We start from the raw sequence: 15,322 nt of genomic DNA on the forward strand, positions 1-15,322 counted from the left end.
TCTTTGTAACCATCATTTTTACTTTAGCACATCCTACTGCAAGAATTAAAACACAAATTGTGCAGAGCTTACCCAAAATACAAACCAGGCCCTTTGAGTCTGGTATGTAATTTAGGAGGGTACCTAGCTAAAAAATAAATAAATAGAAAATGCGTGAGTTCACCAAGAAAATCCATACCAGGCCCTTCAGGTCTGCTACAATTTATAAGGGGAACTCCACACAAAAAAAATAACAAAAAATATGCATGAGGTCTACAAGACCCTTCATTTGAGCATGCAGCCTGGATGTTTAGGAAAGGGGGGGCAGCCCATGGTTCTCCTTTCTAAACCAGCCCCCCCCTCCCCATGCTCTGAGGCACCCCCTTGCAAAGTATCTTGTTCCCATGTTGATGAGGACAAGGACCTCTTCCCAAGCACTCATGGCTTCCTTTGGAACCAGTGACAGTGGGAAGCTGTCATTTATAGAAGTGGAAGAAATACTGCTTCTGTATTTGATGCATAGCTCCCACCAAACAGTAGGCCAAATTAACCCATTGGCTCATTCCAAGTGTAGGCAATATTGTTACTGTAGACTACTAGCTGGAGGTTTGACCATGTGGAGAAGCTAGGAATAACTTACACCCTACCTAACTAATGAAACAGAATACACTTTTATTTCTGTCTGTGTTACAGTTTGAGAGATCACTTCACTTTCTGTCTGGTTAAAAGCTTGCCAGGGACAGTAAGTATGGAGAAGTCTTTCTAATAGAGCACTAAACAGCAATAAAACCTGGAAAAGGTTCTGATCCTTTTCTACTTTATCCAACAAAAAATGTGTTGACTATAGAAAGACTCTTTGGATATCACATATTTATATAACACCTATGCACATACAAACAATTTGTAATCATCTATTACATGTATGAGCATGTCATGTTTTTCTGAAGAATAATTATGCTTTCTTTTGCAGACTGACAAGCATACTTTACAACAATGATAAAAACCCAGAAGATAGTGATCGTCCTTCTTTTGTTAGCCGTTGGTTTCTTATACAAAGCCAAATTTAACAATAAATACTTGCACTATGTATCTTTTTTCTCTGAAAATGATACAATCAAAACTTTAAAGTCAAAATTGTTACCACCCCAGAACAATCATGAGCCTGCAGAAACAAAAACTACTGAAGTGTTGACTGCAAAGGATGCTGAAAACCACGAAAAGAACAAAACATCATTGGAAAAAAAATTTATTGAAGTAATCCCAATATCGAATATTCCCTCCAAAGATTTAAGCCCTTCTGATGTTTTAAAAGGTGGTGATTCTATCATATTTGTGGAAACTACAGATAAATTGCCACCAACATCACTGGTGCTATGTGCCGTTGAATCAGCAGCTCACCACTATCCTAACAGATCAGTGGTCTTTTACATGAAAGGACTGACTGAAACAAATGCTGAGGAAGTTCAAAAGAAACACCTTTCAGTATTTTCATCTCTTAAGAATGTCTACTTCTTTCCTCTGCAAATGGAGGCGATTTTAGCAGACACACCACTTCTCTCCTGGTACCAAAAGGTCAGTTGTTTATTACATTGTTTCTACCGAATGGATAATATTTTATATTTTTATAATATTTTATATTTTTATAATATTTTTCAAAAAAGTTTTAACTGGACCTACTGTTAATCATTCATGTTAATCTATAACAACCTTTTGACCTTCCTGGGCCACATTGAAAGAAGAGGAATTGTCTTGGGCTACACATACACAATACTCTAACAATAAGGATAGCTGATGTGTAGAAAAAGTCAGGCAGATCACAAGTTCACTATCACTGATATAGTTAAATGTACCTATCTGAGTAATAAAACTTCTTTTTTTTTGTAGTATTTTTTATTACAAAAGTAAAAGAGGGCAACATAATACTAGTGTGATATTTGACATTGCTTTTGATAATCTAACATATCAATATCTGGTTTGATGAATGTAGTGGAAATACTCAATGAATTCTCAAGATGTTAATCAGATATTTTGGTTCTATTTTGCCCTTTGTACGCCTCATCCCTAAAAAGAGATGCCCACAAATATATGTGCATTCTAAATACTGATAACATAAATAAAGCTTTATTGTGAAGAGTGGGATATTTTTCTTTGAGAAGATAAAACTTAAAAAGTCCACATTTTGGAAAAAAAAAAAAAAAAAAGTTTAAAACATTTTTAAAGCGGAGTTCCGGCCTATTTTGCAACTTTAGTGATTCCTGGAGTGCTCGCTATCGCTATGCTGATCAACAATTGGGCATTTTAATTTTTTTTCGGGGGTTCCTTACCTTATTTTCAGGGCATTTTTGATTGTACTTCCTCCTTCTCCCCCCTCTGTGGCCACGGCCACCGACATCACATCCGCCTTTGCATTGCATCCTGGGAGCTGTTTGTCATCACACCCAGGAGGCTGGAATCAGGAAGAACTCCCAAACACTCCCTGGAATCAGGAGGAAGGACACAGCAGATTACACTGCGGTTTCAGATGCCCACGTCTAAGATGGCTGCACCGAGACAGCGTTTTTAACTATACCTATTCTTTAAAATGTTCCCCCCACCTATCCTGCCTAACCTGTCAAAAAAAGATCTGTGCACTTTTTTTTTTAATACTAGGGTTGCACCGATACTGATACTGGCATTGGTATCAATGCCAATACTAAGCATCTGCGCAGGCAAATGCTTTGATACCCAAAACAGATACTGGAAGTGACGTAAGCTTGGATTTATCTTCACTGTATCCGCTCACTCCTCTCTCTCATCTTGCATGCATCAGCCTAGCCTTGGTCCATTGTCCTAGGATGACTGTGTCCTGGCGGGCTGGGTCCCAATTTTCAGCAATGTGCAGTTCTTGCTGTTTCTCCTGGTCACCATGGTGACTAGACACTGAGGATCAGATCAGATCTGTGGCGAGGCAGCGGGGAGGTCTGTAGATAAGTTCCAATCCCTGCAAGGAGCCTGCAGATAACCACACCCTGCTCCTGACCCTTCCCAGCAGCACAGCTTGTTTTGGGCAGTCCGACTGCAGAAAGAAGAAGATCTCTTAACTGTAAGTCCCAAAGTAATTGCAGGCAGTATAAGTGACCTGGGTGGTGGAAAAACATGGTGCTGATGGTACAGTGGTGACAAGAATTATGGCTGAGATTTGTTAGGGGTACAGAGGTATGCAAGAGGAGTATTGATGGCAGTGGTAGAAAGGAGAAGTGCAGAGCTGGCAGGGGAAACCTACTGTATTTGGGATAGGAGTGCAGGTGTGGGAGGGGTTACAGTATGCAGAGGTGTTTGTGGGGAGTGCTGGCAGTAATGTGTTGTTGGGTTCTTAGTCTCCTCCTTCCCTCTGCCCACTGTCACTTCTGTCCCTATGTCTTTCCAGCTCCAACCTCCTCCATCCCCACCAGCCTCCATCCCTCTCAACATTGCCCTCAACTCCTAAAGCCTCCTACTCCTATCCACTGCTGCAAATTAAAGTGGAGTTCCACTGTCTTTTGTGTTTATTAAAAGTCAGCAGCTACAAAAAGTGTAGTTGCTGACTTTTAATAAACACATACTCACCTGTCCCACGATCCAGCGATGTGGCCGGCGGTAGCCTCAGTTCTCTCTCCGTCTTCTCCCCGTGGCGCCAGCATCTCTAGTGCGGGCACCCGGCTGTCACAGCTTGTGGCTTCACAGCCGTGCTGCGCGTCCTGAATGGATGGGCAATCTTCTGGGACCTGTGACAAGTCCCAGAAGATTGCAGGGAGGAAGGGGGGGGGGGGGAGAACTTCCGCCCGAGCAGCCTAGGTGGCCCGAGCAGAAGTGGGAGGGGGTACCTGTCAAAACTAGGTACCTGCCCCCCCAAAATGACATGCCAAATGTGACATGCCAGGGGGTCAGGACCACCTAAAGTGGAAGTTCCACTTTTGAGTGGAACTCCGCTTTAATAACTGGCTGACCATACATTCATCCACCAAGACATAGACCAGTCTTCATGCCCTATCCTCTACCACCCCAATTTAAAACTCCAGAGGTCCCATTGGGCCATCCAGCAATCTTCCAAAGACACTCTTTGATCTGGAGAGTGTAAAGTTGGATCAAACCTGCCCTCAAAGTCACACTCTAGCCTAGTGGCTACGTTTCCACTAGTGCAACTCTTACATTGTGCGATTTTGAGTGCAGCTTTGATCCAATTTTACACTCTCTGGATCAAAGTCACATCAAAGTAGTAGTGCAGGCAGCATTTCAAAGTCACTGATTTTCAAAGTGGCATAGATGGGAACGGGTGCCATTGAAATCAATGGGCTGTGACTTGCCATGCGACTTTATGCGTCCAAAGTCGCATGACGAGTCTTATTAGTGGAAATAGAGCCTAAAACTTACTACTCACATGTAATAAGCAATAGAAATCGATCTGTAAAAATGTTCCTTTGTACCTTATTCCTTTCATATATTGCGCCGGTCACGTGACCCCCCCCCCCCTCCCTTTCCCACTCTCTCTCTCTCTCCCTCTATATCTCACTCTCATTCAGGAGAGGCTGTTAGCTAAACAAAGCTATGAAGACAGGAGGAGATCATGTTCTGCGGGGCGGGGCTGGGCAGTGCAAGTCATGCCTATCTTAAAAAGACTGACAACCTTTTCAGGAAGTGAAAGAAAGCTTATCAAATTCAGATAAAGGGAGATAGCATAGGTGGTGAGGAACAGGAAGAAGCTGTTTGTCTAGTTTAGATAAGGATTTTTAAGCTACACAAGCAGCTACCAAGAAAAAGAATAATATCAAAGATAAAGATATTTAACATATTATTAATAGGAAAAAATGCATTTTTTACTGGAGTTTCCCTTTAATCTTTCGTGTGGCAGGGGTTAATATTCATTGCTGTAGTTTTCCTTCCCTGAGTGTGTCACTTCCTGTTTATGAGGTGATATATGCAGCAGGAGGTCAGACCTTATGGTCTGTCCGTGTATGCGAGGTGATCAGTGAGGACGATTTGTGTCAAGATGTGAGACGGGAGTAATGGTGATAAGAATACAAGTATACACATTAACCCTTTGGGTTGTAGAGCGAAGAGAGTAAAAAGGAGGAGCAGGCCGTTCTGGAGACGAAGCGATGGTGGCCAGTGACGAAGGTTCTTTAGGAAGGGGTAGTCTGGGACTTGGCATATCCTACCAGTGGCTGAGTCCCTATCTTAGGGCCTGCTGCGGAATGGAACCCTCCTAGAGACTGGGCCTGGAATCACTTGCGTGCAAAGCCTTGCAAATTAGGCATGGTGGCTTCACCCCTTGCCTTGGAGCTGGAACAATGAAGTTTAATGTGTACAGTGTGAGAAGAGCTGGTGGAGGGAAATCAGCGCTCAATGATATTCCCCTTAAAATGATTCTGTTGTCAGCATCAGGACACGTTTCACTGGCATGTGTATAAGACATTATCTTTCTCTATGTGGGACCGCAGTTAAGTAGTTTGGCTTCTGGACATGAGGTAGCACCAACCCACATGTAAAACAGTACAAATCTGTCAACATGCAGTTACCCCATGCTGCTAACATATGGAAACCCCAACAATGAACTTTTTCTATATATATATCTCTCTTTTGGCCTAAAAAAATATAGCATTTAAAATATTTGTTTATATCTTTGTTTGATAAGGGCATAAAAAATTGCTGTTCATCCTGCCAGAAATCTTGAGAGCTTGCAACTTCTGCGCTCTCTTCCTCTGTTGACTATTATCTTTTAATATTGTTGCCCTTTCACACTGTGGATTAACAAAACACCTTCCCATATGAACTATGAAGGAGAGGTGTGTAGGAAAAGAAGTGTGTTACTGTCAAGATCACCAGGTGAAAATAAAAGAAAAATCCTCAAAAAAGAAAATGAATGCAGCCACCACATCTAAGGACTAGTAATATATTGGTTTGCCATATCTTACGTATTTTGGCGAATAAGGAGAGAAAATCAAATGGATAATGATAGAGAAGTCTTTGATATAAAAAGACTGCTATATGCTTGGTTGTCAAAGGCTGTTGGGGCTCTAGAGCTTTTTCCTATTATGAGACAGTTAAAATAGTACTAATGCCACATTGTCAACTTGAAAAACTACTGTTTAACCACTTAAGCCCCGGAAGATTTTACCCCCTTCCTGACCAGGGGTTTTTTTGCGATTTTTTGTGATTTTTTACTGCGTGAATTTAACGGACAATTGCGCGGTCGTGCGACGCTGTACCTAAACAAATTTCACGTCCTTTTTTTCCTACAAACAGAGCTTTCTTTTGGTGGTATTTGATCACCTGTGCGATTTTTTGATCATGCGCTATAAACAAAAAAAGAGAGTAAATTTTGCAAAAATAACAATATTTTTCACTTTTTTTTATATGAAATTCCCCCCCAAAAAAAATGTAAAAATCTAAATTTTTTAACATTTTCGGCCAATTTGTTTTATGCTACATATGTTTGGTAAAAAAAATCGCAAAAAGCGTATTTTGATTGGTTTGCGCAAAAGTTATCACGTTTACTAACAAAGGGAAAGATTTTTGTCATTTTTGTTGTTTTTTTTTTACGCGTAATGGCGGAGATCTGCGATTTTGTTTGCGGTACTGTGACATTGCGGCGGACAGATCGGACCCTTGACTGACATTTTTGACACTTTTGGGGGTACCAGTGACATTACTGCAGTAATCAGTGCTATACATATGCACTGTTACTGCAAAAATGACACTGGCAGGGAAGGGGTTAACTGTATTGGACAGGGAGGGGTTAAGTGTGTCCTAGGGGCGTGATTCTAACTGTAGTGGGACATGGCTACTAGTGTAAAAACAGAGATCAACGGTTCTACATAGTAGAACAGTCTGATCTCCATTTTTACACAGGGGAGAATGACAGGCGGCTTGTTTACATAAGCCGCTCCGCCTTTCTCCCGCTCTACCGACGATCGTAGTGTAGTTTGTGCCTGCTATTGGCTCAAAACCCGGTGACAGGCGAGCGACGTAGACCTACGTCACTCTGCCTGGCCGGGGCTGACTGCCGCAGTAAATATACTGTGCGCAGTCGGCAACTGGTTAAACAGTGATTCTGTTTTAATGGTTATTTTTTAACTGACCCATTCACAATTTATTTTAAAGCCCCTCTTGCTTTAAAAAGAGGCAGTAAATACTCCCTTTTTCCAGTTCTCCTGTAACTTTAACAGGGTCACAGTAAAGCTGGTCATACACTGATAGATTGTAAGCTGAATAAAAAAATCTAACAGATCCCTTCATCCACACTATACAGTGCAGATGAAAGAATATGCTGTGTGTTCAAATGTATTCTGACAGCTGGCACCAACGTCTGTCAGAACTCCTGAATAGTGATGGGTTAAACATCCCCTGGTTCGGTTTGCAACAGAACGCCCAAACAGGGAAATAGTTTGGACCCGAGCCGCAAACTCTATTTAAGTCTTTGGGACCTAAACATAAAAAAATCAAAAGTCCCCAATTTGAAGGCTTATATGCAAGTTATTAGCCATAGAATGGGTATGGGGGTCCAGGTACCGCCCTGGGGAACATGTATCGATGTGAAAAAATACTTTTAAAAAAGATCTCTTTTAAAGGAGCAGTGATTTTAATGATGCTTAAAGTGAAACAACAAAAATTAAAAAATATTTTAAAGCGGAGTTCCACCCCCTTTTTGTGTTTATTAAAAGTCAGCAGCTACAAAAAGTGTAGCTGCTGACTTTTAATAAACACACACTCACCTGTCCCACAGTCCAGTGATGCGGCCAGCTGGAGCCTTGGTTCTCTCCCTCTTCTCCCCATGGCGCCAGCATCTCTAGTGTGGGCACCTGGCTGTGACATCTCGCGGCTTCACAGCCAGGTGTGCACTACGCATGCGCGAGTCACGCTGCCCGTCCTGAGTGGACAGGCAATCTTATGGGACCTCTGACGTGTCCCAGAAGATTGCAGGGAGGGAGGGGGAGAAGAGAACTTCTGCTTGAGCTGCCTAGGTGGCCGGAGCGGAAGTGAGAGTGGTTACCTGTCAAATCTAGGTACCCGCCCCTCCCCCAAAAAAAAAATGACATGTCAAATGTGGCATGTCAGGGGGTCAGGAGGCCTTAAAGCGGAAGTTACATTTTTGGGTAGAACTCTGCTTTAAGTATAGTGCCTGGGGGGTCTACTTAGTCTGCCTGTAAAAGGGCGCATTTGTACCGTGTAAAGAACCTTCTGCAGTGCACTGGTCCAAATCATTTGGTGGAGGGGGGGGGGGGTTATGGTATGGGGTTGTCCTTCAGGGGTTTGGCTTGGCTCCTTAGTTCCAGTTAAGGGAACTCTTAAGGTGTCAGCATTCCAAGACATTTATGACAATTACATGCTCCCAACATTGTGGGAACAGTTTGGGCATGGCCCCTCCCTGTTCCAACATGGCTGCACACTAGTGCACGAAGCATGTCCATAAAGACATGGGTGAGTGAGTTTTGGGTGAAGGAACTTGACTGGCCTGCACAGAACATCTTTGGGATGAATTAGAGTGGAGACTGTGAGCCAGGCCTTCTTTTCCACATCAGTGCCTGACCTCACAAATGATCTTCTGGAAGAATGGTCAAACATTCCCATAGACACACTTCTAAACCTTGTGGACAGCCTTCCAAGAAGAGTTGAAGCTGTTATAGCTTCAAAGGGTGGGCCAACTCAATATTGAACTCCACGGACTAAGACTGGGATGCCAATAAAGTTCATGTGAGTGTAAAGGCAGGCGTCCCAATACTTTTGGTAATATAGTGTATATATGTATATCTCATATGCATACATACACGTGTACACACACACACACATTCTTTTATTCTTTCTACTTCCTTAATTTCCTCCACTTGGTGACAATTACAAAACAAATGCTCTAACTTATAATTCTAACCCTCATAGATTTGTACATCACCATTTTGTGCCAGACTTCTCCTACCTGCTCATCTACTCTACCTAGTCTGCCTAGGAACACTTCATGTACACCCTCTTTCTATAGAATTCCCTGTCATCTGTTGCACCTAAACCCTTCAAACCATTTGATGTGACCTAAAATCAGAATTAAACTTCAAAAAAATGCTAGCAGGTAGAGGTTTATTTTTTTTTAGTGGAAAGGACTTTTTAAGTTCCTTCAGCCATAAAACAGCTTCCTGTTAACAAATTCTGAACACGGCCTGAGGCACATGCGCAGTGTTGTGTACTCTTTCTGTAAGATGCCAAGTGCTAAGAGTCAGTTGCTGGGACAACTCCAGGTTACATGCCTGTACTTTTTATGTGTCAGCAACTTTAGGTATTCTTAATGTGACAGTCCTATTATACACAAGGGAGGAGATGCATTTGGTCACAGCTAAAAAGTGCAACAATACATTTTGGCTATTAATATATTCAAATACTGGAAACCTGGTTCTTATTTATTTATTTTTAATTATTTCTAATTGGCTCTCAATTTTACTTGCAGGTTGATCCAGCAAAAGAAATATACTGGGCTCATGTCAGTTCTGATGCCTGCAGGCTAGCCTTGCTTTGGAAACATGGTGGCATTTACATGGACACTGATTTCATATCACTTCGACCCATACCACATCACAACTTTCTGGCTGCAGAGTCAAAGCAATATTCTAGCAATGCTGTTTTAGGTTTCCCTTCCCACCATAAGTTCACCTGGAAATGTATGGAAGACTTTGTTCAAAATTATCATGGTGAAATATGGGGCTACCAAGGGCCACTTTTGTTTACTCGTATTCGAAATCAGTTTTGTAATATGGCTTCCTTTACTGGAAAAGAGGATTTTTTGTGTGGCAATATCACTATCTTGAGCCCTGGACATTTTTATCCTATTGGACCCGAATCATTAAATCGGTACTATGAGGTTTGGGACAAAGAACCGACATTTGACACTTGTTATGCTCTGCACCTCTGGAATTATGCAAATCGAGGGGCTCATAGAACAATGGTCCCTGGAAGTAAGACATTGGTGGAGCACCTATACCAAAAGAATTGCCCTTCAGTATATGCTGAATTAGCTGGAAAAGTGACCCGGGTATAAAGAGAAATTACTGTATTTTTTTATTTATTAGAGATATAAATATGCAAATCACAAGAAAATCTTGGTAAAAAAAAAAAAAACAATTAAGATTTTTTGTCAGATCTTATAGATGCCAAGGGGGTTTGTAAATATAATACTCGTGCATACACACCTAAAAGATATTAAAAACCTTCTTGTGATACTTTACAAAATACAAAACATGTAGCAAACTCTTTCGTATACCAATATACCAAAATACTCCAAACTATTCTCTCAACTAGAAATCCTTATGTCAGTATCTATAAACCTATGAGATAGTTGGAAAGGGGGGGGGGGGGGGGGGGTATCGCGCTTCAGGGAAGACTTAAATGATTCTCATACAATAGTGTAAAAATTATATAATGATATAAAATTAGAATATATTATCTCTATAATGGTGTGCTAAGTCAATAAATAATCATAAATCTACACACTTAAAATATGACCTAAAATCAATAAAACAATAAAGGTTTATATGCTTCCAATATATCATACAATCTATATAAAGTGCTCTAGTGTTGTCATCACAAAAAATGAACTTTGCTATAAATCGATAAACTGAAGGTGAAATAAAGTGACAAGTGCTCATTCAATGCACATATATAGAAAGCAGGTAAATATAAAGTGCTTATAAGTGAATAAAGGTGCTTATAGTGTCCCAATAATGTCCAAATCATTAAACCCGCATAAGCGGAATTTCTTCTGTTTTCTTCTTCACTATTTGACCTCCACCTTTCACCAAGTGATAATAGGGGTGCTTCTCTTTCCTTAGAACCCCCTTTGAGGTCAGCTCGTTGGTGTTACTTCCGTGTTGTCAGTGAAGTCACGTACGCAATAGGTGGAACAAACGCCAAATCCCGGTGGGGCAGAACACTGTTAACACTGGCTGTTTGTGTTGGTGCCGCTTTTGGCATAGAATAATGTAAGTACATTTAGTTGGCTTGGTTTTGATTTGGTGTATTTAAATAAACATGCTGCACTATCCATCTACTTATTCTTTTTGGATTCATGATTCCTGTTTGGATGTGAGAGAGGAGCTGTATAGGAGGGCATATTATATGATAAAATTATTTCACCTTCCTTGCTGCTATAATTCCAAGGCTGAGAAGGTGTTTATGGCAATGTGAGTCTGGTGAGTTGTTCTGTTTACCATACGTGGTGGAGAACTTTATTTTTGAGTGAAGATGCACAGTTTATGGGACTATTTCACATATAACGTATATGGACAGTGGTTGAATTGCGCAAAAATTATCTGCTGAAATAGTAGAAACTATCTCATAGGTTTATAGATAGTGATGTGAGTCTAGCGCTATCTAGAGGATTAAGTCTGTATATAAAACACCTCTTAAAGCTGCGTATACCCGTTTTGTGAGCCAGACAGTGTATAAACAAGTTGAAAGGGGGGGGGGATCGCGCTTCAGGGAAGACTTAAATGATTCTCATACAACAGTGTAAAAATTATATAGTGATATAAAATTTGAATAAATTATCTCTATAATGGTGTGCCAAGTCAATAAATAATCATAAATCTACACACTTAAAAAATCACCTAAAATCAATAAAACAATAAAGGTGTATATGCTTCCAATATATCATACAATCTATATAAAGTGCTCTAGTGTTGTCATCACAAAAAATGAACTTAACTATAAATCGATAAACTGAAGGTGAAATAAAGTGACAAGTGCTCATTCAATGCACATATATAGAAAGCAGGTAAATATAAAGTGCTTATAAGTGAATAAAGGTGCTTATAGTGTCCCAATAATGTCCAAATCATTAAACCCGCATAAGCGGAATTTCTTCTGTTTTCTTCTTCACTATTTGACCCTTACCTTTCACCAAGTGATAATAGGGGTGCTTCTTACTCCTTAGAACCCCCTAGGGGTGTGCTAACCGCTCACCTCAATATATAAAGAAATGCGCCTTGTAATTATAATCATATGGCTCTCCTTTTCCACTCCTCTTCTTACCCACTCCACAGACAGGAGCTTATCTAGATCGGGGTGAATCCTCTCAAGATATTCCACGATATTTCAAAGAAAAGTGCTTATATAGAGATAGTTTCTACATAGGTCTACTACCTATGAGATAGTTTCTACTATTTCAGCAGATAATTTTTGTGCAATTCAACCACTGTCCATATACATTATATGTGAAATAGTCCCATAAACTGTGCATCTTCACTCAAAAATAAAGTTCTCCACCACGTATGGTAAACAGAACAACTCACCAGACTCACATTGCCATAAACACCTTCTCAGCCTTGGAATTATAGCAGCAAGGAAGGTGAAATAATTTTATCATATAATATGCCCTCCTATACAGCTCCTCTCTCACATCCAAACAGGATTTATGAATCCAAAAAGATATAAGTAGATGGATAGTGCAGCATGTTTATTTAAATACACCAAATCAAAACCAAGCCAACTAAATGTACTTACATTATTCTATGCCAAAAGCGGCACCAACACAAACAGCCAGTGTTAACAGTGTTCTGCCCCACCGGGATTTGGCGTTTGTTCCACCTATTGCGTACATGACTTCACTGACAACACGGAAGTAACACCAACGAGCTGACCTCAAAGCATTTCACCAATAGGCATCATCCTGATGACGCCTATTGTTAAAATTAATTGAGGTTGGGTAGCTGCTGTTACGTCCATGTTGTCGGTGACATCACGTCCAGAATAGGTGGTAATTGATGACGGTTTGCAACAGTTTGCTTTTAGCTATTGCCTTGGACTTGTCAAATTAGAAAAAACACTTTACACTTCCATTATTCAATCATGAAATAAGCAAATGTCTGTTTGCATATTACATCTGTCCATGATTGGGTATTCAAAATTAAGGAAAAAATATTTCAGAGATCTAGAAGACTACCAAGCGGGTAGAGTCTTCAAATGGCAACTCAATATTGAAACTGAAGAAGAAACAGAGAAAAATGGAAAGTGCTACGAATGATAATACGGTGGAAAAAAGCACTGTCCCTTTGGGTTTTAGAGAAATCAAAGGGGCAACCAAAACCAAAAAAGTGGATAATCAAGAAGCTTCCACTTCTAAAAGTGCCACAGAAGTTAAGACTTCGAATTATCCCCAAAAATTTAAACCTTTAAAGGAGAACTCATCCAATAACAAAGGGAAGAAGAAAGCAGAAAAGAAAAGGGACAGCTCCCGTTCAGGGGGTCCAGAACCACATAGGAGAGAACAAGAACATGGATATTATTCCAGAGAGAGACAACCTAGACGATCTCGATCTAGATCTCCCAAAAGGGTCCCGATGGACTATATGGGAAATTATTCCGATTCTCCACACACTCCCAGGTTCTACCCTCAAAATTCTCAGAACAGGTTTGAACCTCTGAGGAATGAAAGGTATGAAACCAGAGAAGATATTTTTGATACCCCACGAAGTGAAAAACCCATTAAGAATAAGAAGAATTTTTTAGGACAAGGCCACAAGAAAGGCAAAAAAAGAAAATAAACAAGAGAGGAAATAGGGGTGGCTCTAAAAAGAATAAAGGTCCTATTAACACACAGGGCATATTTAATTTGAGTGGCATCGAATTAACGAAGTCCGAAGAACACACTTTAAGTAAAGGACTTAAATACGCCCCAAAACAAGCCTTGAATAAGTTCCAAACCTTTGTGGATATCCACAAATTCGTGAGGAAATTAAATGTTAAGAGACATTTCCTCTCGAAAGCTGGTGAAAGGAATTATGTTTCATACCAGCCAACTTCTTCAATACCTTCGGGATTAAGAAATGCTTCATTATTCAACCCTCCAGGTTTACACAGTCAACAAGTGACTATTTTTCGGGACTTGGTGATTAAGGAATTAGAAGCAAAAGAAATGGAAAGGAACTCACAACATGATTTAAACAAAGGCGTAAAGGAATTGTGTGAAAATAAAGAGTTGATAGTAAGACCAGCGGATAAGGGGGGAGGTATCGTCCTGTTACATAAGAAAGATTACATAAAAGAAATGGACAACCTTTTATCCGATAAACAAACTTATGAGGTACTGAAGAAAGATCCCACCGTTAAGTTCAAGAAGAAACTTGAAAAACTTGTTGAAGAAGGTCATAAGAAAGGCATTTTGAACAAAAAAGAGAAAGAATTCCTGGTCCCTTTGTGCCCAAGAATTTCCACTATATATTATCTCCCTAAAATTCACAAAAGCCTAACCCAACCCCCGGGAAGACCTATAGTAAGCGGGATCGATTCAGTAACTTCAAGAATTGGCAAATATGTGGACTTCTTTCTTCAGCCGCTTGTACAGGAAACTCCCGCGTATCTGAAAGACACATCCCAGTGTATCAAAGAAATTACAGAATTAGAAATATCAGAAGATGTACTGCTAGTTACAGCAGATGTAACATCTCTCTATACTGTGATTCCACACGAACTGGGTTATGAAGCGGTGAGGACATTTTTAGATGCAAACTTAGAAATTCCTTTTAAACAAAAAATATTTATTCTTGACCTACTTGTCTTCGGGATGGAACATAATTATTTTTACTATAATCACGAGTTTTATCTACAAAAAACGGGCGTTGCAATGGGGGCCAAGTTTGCTCCAAGCTTGGCCAACTTGTTTATGGCCTTATGGGAAGATCGCAATATTTTTTCAGAAAAAGTGAAGGAACTAGTGATATGGAGAAGATATATTGACGACACACTGTTAATATGGCGGGGGGATGAAGAATCTCTTGAGAAGTTTATGAAGAACCTCAACTGTAACAGTTGGGGAATCCGATTCTCATATCAATACAGTAAAAGTTCCATTAATTTTCTAGATCTAACCATTTTTAGAAAAGGGAACAAATTTGCCACCCGTTCTTATTTTAAACCGACAGACAAAAATGGCTTCATTGCCCTAGACAGTTGCCACCACCCTACATGGCTCAACGCAGTCCCTAAAGGGCAATTCAGACGTATAAGAAGGAATTGCACAGAAAAAACAGACTTTCAGGAACAAGCATTGATTTTAAAAGGAAGATTCGTGGAAAAAGGGTATGACCCACGAGAGATGGATGAGGAAATACAGAAAATGAGCCTCATTGAACAATCTGCATTGACCAGTTAAGAAAACAAAACTATAAAAAACTCGGTCTCATCACGAGTTCGCCTTCGTTACGAAGTTTTCTTCAGGTTATAAATGGCTCAATCATGTATTTCGAAAATATTGGGGGGTACTACAGAATGGTAAGGTCCTAGGACCTGTGATACCCCAAAAACCGAAAATCATCTTCAAAAAAGCGGCGAACATTAAGAATTTAGTAGC

The 15,322-nt window shown here is 40.2% G+C and overlaps 1 protein-coding gene across 1 annotated transcript; it reads left to right on the top strand.

Annotated features, from left to right (window-relative positions):
• The first annotated feature begins 932 nt into the window (after positions 1 to 932).
• Positions 933 to 10,022, top strand: LOC309549393 (alpha-1,4-N-acetylglucosaminyltransferase-like). Its single transcript, XM_082249640.1, has 2 exons — positions 933 to 1,551; positions 9,428 to 10,022. Exons 1-2 carry the CDS (start codon positions 973 to 975, stop codon positions 10,013 to 10,015), a joined length of 1,167 nt encoding a protein of 388 aa, XP_082105766.1. The 5' UTR covers positions 933 to 972; the 3' UTR covers positions 10,016 to 10,022.
• The last annotated feature ends 5,300 nt before the right edge of the window (positions 10,023 to 15,322 follow it).

The sequence above is a fragment of the Pelophylax lessonae genome (assembly GCF_965119305.1).
Source record: "Pelophylax lessonae genome assembly, chromosome: 3".
Lineage (NCBI taxonomy): Eukaryota > Metazoa > Chordata > Amphibia > Anura > Ranidae > Pelophylax > Pelophylax lessonae.

Excerpts from the sequence above, each read along its gene's own strand:
- LOC309549393 (XM_082249640.1), top strand. The coding sequence starts at position 973 with ATGATAAAAACCCAGAAGATAGTGATCGTCCTTCTTTTGTTAGCCGTT. Across the intron at positions 1,552-9,427 it reads TTCTCTCCTGGTACCAAAAG|GTTGATCCAGCAAAAGAAAT; the intron begins GTCAGTTGTTTA and ends TTTTACTTGCAG.